At 31.7% G+C, this 7,952-nt stretch overlaps 1 protein-coding gene across 1 annotated transcript in view; it reads right to left on the bottom strand.

Moving 5' to 3' along the window:
- Positions 1-826, bottom strand: part of LOC111404975 (NAC domain-containing protein 90-like) — a 2,655-nt gene extending 1,829 nt beyond the window's left edge. Inside the window, exons 1-2 of the mRNA XM_023033696.1 lie at positions 647-826; positions 254-546 (exon numbers count right to left, since the gene is read on the bottom strand). Of these exons, the coding sequence (XP_022889464.1) occupies positions 254-546; positions 647-806 (453 nt within the window). The 5' untranslated portion in view covers positions 807-826. The remainder of the gene's footprint in view (positions 1-253; positions 547-646) is intronic.
- Positions 827-7,952: the final 7,126 nt, after the last annotated feature.

The following is a 7,952-nucleotide window of genomic DNA, read 5'->3' on the forward strand; positions in this document are numbered from 1 at the left end:
AGTATGTAATCTAGCGAAAAATTTAGGGTTTAACCCAATATTATCTGTTACTTTTTGTCATTTTTCATAAGCACTAAAGAAACAAAATGTTCTTGTTTCTTCATTAGAATAATTTTCCATTTGCTGCTCTCCAAAGTGAAACCTTAGCTAGGATATAAGCCTAGAAATGTGTATCATCATATGATAATAAAATGAAATATTTTGCAGAAGGAAAAAATTAACTTCTTTGAAGAGAATTAAATTAATACATGACCTGTGGATTTGCAGCAGATGAGGAAGCTTCGGCTAATTCAATCACTTTGTACTCATTCATCTTCCACACAGTCTTTCTTCCATGTGGAACTCTTCCTGCATAGAAAACCATTGACCTCTTCTTGCCAATTACACGATCTTGTGAAGAATATACAAAACCAGGAGAGCCAGTTGCTTTCCAATATCCTTGTGCCGTGAGCCGGTTAGGTCTTCCTCCACGGCCTACCTTTTCTTGCCTTGGAACGAAGAAAAACCATTGCTCTAGATCTCCACGACAAAGTTCTCCTGCAAATTCTGGGTTTTCCCGCCCAACACATCAATTTAAATACTGTAGACCCTAGTGATAAGTAGGGTAACAAGAAGGTGAAAGAGTTAAATAAATTAATTTATTTACGTGGAAGATCCCATGGACTGTAATCATAAATATTAATAGATGGTAAAACCCCGTCGATTTCCAGTAGCCTTGTGCCTCGAATCTTATTATGCAGATAGAAAGAAACAAGTTCGTCCTCTGTAGGGTAGAACCTAAAACCTGGTGCCACCTGATCGTCCATTGCAAGTTGAAAGTTGAAACACAAACGCACTCTCTATATATGTATCTATGCACATGTATATAAATAGCATTCTTAACTGACTTGGTTTTCAGTGGACTGAGAATTGTGTTCTTGGAATTTTCGACGCGTAAATCTGGAATTAAACCGTGTTCACATTTCATTTTTCAACTCCATGGAAACTGTTAATGCTGGTCAATTTTCCATTTCACACTTCAGCATAAAATTATATAAAAAAGATTCGTCATATTGGGGCAAATTGGATTAGCTAAAGGTAAAAGGGGTCTTGTGGAGTTGACCTGGAGGTTAAAAGTAAGAAATTATGTATTATTAAAAATTTGACTAGTAAATTAATTTTGATATTAAGAAATTGTACAAATAAAAGCACTGAGATTTTAAGTTGTCAAGAATATTCATAAAAAAGTAGCAAGATGCTTATCAAGGTTGAATCAAATTTGGGCCAAAAATAAAAACTTTTAAAGAAACTACACAATCTGAAAACCTAGTCCTTTCATTCAGTTTTAGTTGAAAGAACCGGTTTCTGATACAATTTCTAGATAGGTAAATAGCACAAAACGTTTCTACAATTTTTTATTTTTTTTTGACACTTTTACCCTATTTCCACATTTCTTTGCTCAAAAAGGTCCCTGTTTTTCATTTTTCCAATAAAAAGACAATTTTACTCATATTCACATAAAATGAAAAGAAAAGGATAGAAAAATAAAGAACTAATTGCAACTATAATCCCAAATTTTTAAAAAATTACAAATTAGTCACAAATATAAACTTAAAAATCAAAAGTAAAAAAAAAAAAAAAAAAATTTTTTTTTTTTTTTTTTTTTTTTTTTTTTTACATAGCCCTAGTTTGAGCCCTATTTTTTGGGGAAGAATGAATTTTTGAATAGTGTATTGATAGGAAATGTGTGGTTAAAAATTAAGGAAAAATTTTGAATTTGCGTGTAATATTATTTTATCGAAAAATGTGTTATTGAAATGATGTCAAAACACTGTTGAAAAATAAATTTTTTCCAAAAAAAATGGGGCTATTATTTTATTGAATATGAATTTTTGAATTTGCGTGTAATATTATTTTATTGAAAAATGAATTTTTCTATTCTTTTTTGTTTTGTTTTATTCGAATGGGGGATTAATTTTGTTTTTTTTTATTGAAAAAATGAATGAAAAGGACCTTGTGCGCAATGAAATGTGGGAATAGGGGTAAAAATGTCAAAAAATGAAAGATATGGACATTTTGCACAATAATATTGAAAGGTATGGATGTTTTGTATTATTTACCCATTTCTAGATTGTCCAACTGATTAGACTGAGTGATCTAGTTTTTTATTTTTTTTGGGGAAATTCATGGTTCTTGAAGTATTCTTTCAGTTTAGGTATAATTACTTTGGCTATCATCTATGGAATTTGCTACAGTTACCCGGAGTGTTACACTTCGGGTTACCAGCCCTTCACATGGAGGGTGGGTCGCATGCACAATAAATGCTTGGGACCCGCCCCCATGTGAGGGGCGGGAAACCCAGAGTGTAACACTCCGGGTACAAATAGTAAAATCCGTCATCCATAGGGACTGTCTTCAGAGTGATTTTCTATTTCGAATGTTCATTTTTAATGCAAGACTCAAGCTACATAATTCTCTAGTACGACATGGATTCTTTCTACATTCAAGGCGTTTGACAAGTCATAATAATGGTAAACTTGATTTTACAAAGAAAATTTGTCAACCAACATGACAAATAAGGTTGGAAAAACATGGAAGGCATGAATATTGTATTCGTAATTACTCATTTTCAATCCAATATTTTTTTATAAAATAATTTTACACATGGACTCAAAAAATTTTCATATTTTTTAATCAAATATTTTTTTCAAAAATCACTATTTCAAAACGTATTTTCTCTTTAAAATGGGTTCAAACAGGGCTCAAGTTTGTATCAAATTGCACCATGACCACTATGGGATGAGTGGGGGCAGCCGAGGCTAAATTTTCAAAACTTTAATTTGACCTTGTTAAATTTAAATTTTTAGATTTTTTTTTGTGGATTTTTTTTCACAATCTATTTTAGTCAATTTTTCGTCTTGCCCCCTCTGAAGAATAATTCTAAGTCCGCCCCTAATCATGATCTACGTATTTGGATTTTGGCATTCTCCGCGTGATTGAAGTGGATGCACCCAAAATGTACAAGCATCTCATGCGTGTTAAAGTCAGGCGGTACACCGTAAGTTAATGGAACCCCCACTATAATCTGAAAATGATCATTTTGGAAGTCGCTGCCTATTGCATGGAAAGTTTCTATATTCTATATATGAAAAATACGTTTGTCTAGAAGGTTTTAGTAACTAATAAGGGGTTTTCAAGTCGAAACACTTTATTTTTTCCCAAAAAAAATTCAAACAACTTTTGTCAACAATTTTCTCTAGACAAAATCAATATATGTAGTGTAGTATACGTCATTGTGTATGAAATTCCAACTTAATTTACGTCATTGCCTACGTAATTATTCGATTAGAGTTATCGAACTGAACTACTTTTCTATAATATTGTATATACATGGGCGGATCTACTGTGGGGTAAGCTGCCCCCCACAAAATTTCAAATTTTTGGTCAACAAATTGAATAAATTTTAAGTTATATGATTTTGTCCTTACAATTAAAAATTTGTACTTCAAAATGTTAACACTATCATGGCAACGATAAAAATTTTCAGTATTTGTACCATCAATTTTCCCCTCTCCAACTTTCCAGTTCCAAGGCATTCGTTGTACTCTTTTCTTTTTGCTCATTCTAAACTGCAAAATAAGAAAAACGAGGAAAAAGTTTTGAAGTTTAAACTTTGTAGAATATACAAAAAGTTATGGGAAGAGAAACTTATATGCTTTGAAGTTCGAAGAAAAAACAGGATATCGAAAAAAATTTAGTGACAGTGAATTTGCCTTTTCATTTTCTTTTGCTAAATTGACGGATCATTATTTTCTGATCAAAAATATAAATGTGTTTTGGGTTTTAAATTTTGGGATTTTTGTGTTTATTTTAAATGTAGATTTTGTACCTTTTTTTGTACTTAACTCTACAATCTTAGCTGCGTTAGCTCCATTCTTGTGTATATTATTATGTATATATATAATACTTTGTTTTTTTCCTTTCCTTTCCTTTTTTTTAGAGTTTTTCTTACGTATTAAATTGCGTACTTTGTCTATGTTTGGTATATACTATTACTTTAATATATAAGGGCCTGTTTGATTGGCCATGAATTTCATGGAAAGTCCACTTTCTAGCTTTATCATTGTTTGATGGCACATATTTACCATGGAATCGGTATTCCTTGTTTCCAGCCCACGCGCCATTTTTCTTGTCTTCATGGAATTCCAAGTCTTATGGGTTTGGTAAGAATTTGAATTCTAGACAATTTTTTTAACTTTTTTTTTTTATTGGCAATGGAAACAAATTATAAGAATTATTGTAAAAAGAATTTCCCTTTAATTAGCAATTTCCATGTAAAACAAAGTCAAATGAATACCAAAAGATAGATGATTTTTTAGATTTTTTTTTTTGGCAATGGAAACAAATTTCATCCCCAATAACAATAAAATATATCACTTTAATTGACTTTATGTAAAACAAAATCAAACGAACACCAAAAAATACTTTTATTTCAACATTTTTCACGTGAAAAATTATACCAATCAAACACAATAATTTATAATTCTCAAGAAAATAATTTCTAGACAATTCAATTCTCTAAAATTCATTTTCTTTCCATCTAAATTTCATCTTTACAATCAAACGAACTCTAAGATTTGATTTGATTTGATTTATCCATTTCACTTCAAATGAATTTAGAAGGCAATAAATGATGGCATATTTTGAATAAACTATAAACTTGCTCTCTCTGTATATTAACTTGAATCTGATACGTCAACACATAGTAGCTCATATTTCTAACACATCACACACCCCTCTTCACCTATACATTAACTAACATGATCATCGGAGTGCATGCAGCTGCCTCTCCCATCACTGGAGAAGAGTGACTTACAATTTATCCACGTGTACAGAATAAAAGGCTTACGTGAACACAAAAGAACCTAAAATGTGTTGACCATGTAAAAAAAATGGTCAACAATTATCATTGTCAATGAATTGTCGAGCCCAATAATGTACGATTAAAATTGAAGTTTTGACCATTTAAAAAATTGATAAAATTTAAGCAATTTTTTTTATCAACCAAGCACTAAACCATATTTCAACAATAAGTGATTTAGCAAACTTTAACTATCACCTAACTCAAGTGCCCACACAACCAATTGAAGGAAAAGAGCAAAAGTATAAATCATACCTATGTGGACACTACTGACACTCCCGAGGATAATAACACCCCCGAAGACTCATGTGCACCGAGTCATCATGTATGAGCCATGGAGTCCTCGAGTATAAAGGGGTCCTCAGGAAAATGCTCGAGGAATAGCACGCCTCCCACGAGATTTGGTTGGCAGAGTCCTCGTGATAAGCTTTTTGACACCCAAGGAACGCGAGTCATCAAACAGTTTCCATTGCTTAATTTTGAACACTTCTCGCCTAAACCGAAAAGGAGTCATATACTCTAAGGACTCTAATCTGACCAAAACACCTCAACCCGTGACTACTACGCCTAGGGGAACTCTATTTCAACTATATTACATCTAAATTATGTCCCTCTCAAGTAACACTCTTTAAGATAAGGATATTCAACTAGTTCAGTTTCATTTCGAGGGCACTACCTATCTCGATAGATGTGGAGCCTCAACTAATTATTCAGGTACGTTTTTATATAATTTTCAATTCATAACCCCAAGCACAAATTCTCTTTCTAACTTAAGCATCGAAGGAGTGACAATGATACACCTCGTTTCCTCTGTTTCAAGTATCAAAAGATCTCATTTGTGTTCATCCTTAGTAATCAAGCTCAAAAAATCAATATGTACAATTTTTGGTAAATATCAATACCCAATCGCACCTGATGATGACCAAGGCGAAATTGGTCGGGGAACCACTCCTAGGTGGTCGAGCTTTGTAATACCCAAATAACACTGCTTGTCCCTTCACGTAATTATTTTATGTAACTTATAACTTTGTTCTTATGTTATAGTTGGTGCTTGTTTGACATAATTAGTTAAATTTTATCAACTTTTCAATCAGTCAAACTTCATTTTTAGCAACACATTTAATGGAACATACAAGTTATGTAAATATCTTTTAAAATTTTTATTAAAAGATTTGTTTAATAACCCCTTCGTTTTATTTGGCTTTTCTTTTTCGTCCCTTGTGTTTTCCTTTTGTGGTTTTGTTATGGATTTTCACGGATGAGGTCAAACTTTGACCTCAAAAAGAGATAATTTTTAAAAAAAAAAAAAAAATCAATAGCTTAGTTTGACTCTTAATTTCACAAGAGTGTTACCCATTCAAAAACTGGGTGTTAGAATTGTCAGTTTTCATTGTGCAATGGTCTACTTGTAGAAAATTAATGAGGGCATTTTAATCTTTTTGACTTAACATTTTTTATTATTTTATTGAAGTTCATGATTAAGTTCTCATTTCTAAAGCTTGTTGGTATTTATGGTTTATGATATTTGTCCATGAACGCTCTATTTTCATGCAAGTGTAAAATGCCTTACACTAAGTTTGATTTGTCAGATTTTGCGTTGAGATGAGTTTTGTCCATATTCGAGATTATCCAAGGCCTTTAATCATGTATTATGTTCAAGTAATAAGTCCTACACATTCATTTGATCCAGACAAATTTTGATAAACGAGTCATTCTTTTGTTCAAGCAAACCTCAAGAATCGAAGTGTGAATGTATTCCTTGACAAGTGACCACACAATTGAAACCTTTCTTGTGTCAGACATGGTATATGGTCGACTTTGACAATTTTGGGCATGACTGGATTGGGCTATAACCCAAGACTAAATTCACCTTTGGTAGTGTTGGCATTGATGGTACTGATTGTGGTAGTGAAATTGGGTGACAGGGGGGATCATGGTGATGATGAAAATAAGCAATAAAATGTGTATTACACAATTTCACTAAAATGTAACACACTATTTAGCATATTTTGTTACAAAACAACAAAAAATTTAAAAAAAAAAATAAAAAATAAGTTAAAAAAAGGCCTAAAATTAAACTCATGTTTCAAAAGGTTAAAATTTAGATTTTAATTTAAATCAAAGTCAACAATTAGTTTTAATCATATATTTAATCGAATTTACAATTTACAATCTCATATTTCATTAATTTTTATCAAAATTTACTAAAAATTTAATTATAGTCTCCACCAGACAGTGACTGAATATGAAAGAAAACCGTTAGTCTAGGAGTTCATATGATTTATATAAGGAAAAATTTCATGCTTGAGAGATTAAATATGACCCATTTCATATTTAGAAAACAAAGTTTAAAATTTTAAAAATAGATATTAATTAAATTTTATTTATGAAATAATTAATTAGAAATATATTTTATTAATTAAATATATTAATATCACAATTCTATACAATTTGATCATAGTTTTTTTTTTAGAATAAATTTCTTTATAAATCACAATTTATTTATCGATCACAAATAAAATTTTTAAAAGTCAATAGTCACAAATTATCAAATTAATTTGTCACAAGTTATTTTTCGATTATAGCTTAATAAATTATGAGTCACGATCATATTTTTTAGGTCACGTATCATTTATAGGTCATAAATTAATCAATTTGGGTGTCATAGTTGCAGTGATGATCAGAGTGGTGGTTTGTTGTGGTTTTTGAGGTGTTTTCATGGTATTGGTGGTGAGGCGGTGGTTTGATTGTAGAGGTAGTGGTAGTGGTGTTGGTGCTTGTGACTATCACAAAATAGAGGTGGTGATGTTGGCGACGGTGACGGTGAGGTGGCATGATGTTTGGTTGGTATGGGATTGGTTCTGGTAGTGCTAACATTGGTGGTGGTGGTAACGACGGTTGTCGTGGTGTGGTTTGTTGAAGGTTTTTTATCGGTGGTTTTTTTATTTGCAGTACGTTCGATCTAGGTTTTCGGTACAGCGAGAATGATGTTTGGATATGGTGGTGCGGGATTTTTGGTTAATTTGTGATCAAGTATTGGGGTGGGGGTGTT

This window comes from Olea europaea, chromosome 11 (genome assembly GCF_002742605.1).
Source record: "Olea europaea var. sylvestris chromosome 11, O_europaea_v1, whole genome shotgun sequence".
NCBI classification, from domain to species: Eukaryota; Viridiplantae; Streptophyta; class Magnoliopsida; order Lamiales; family Oleaceae; genus Olea; species Olea europaea.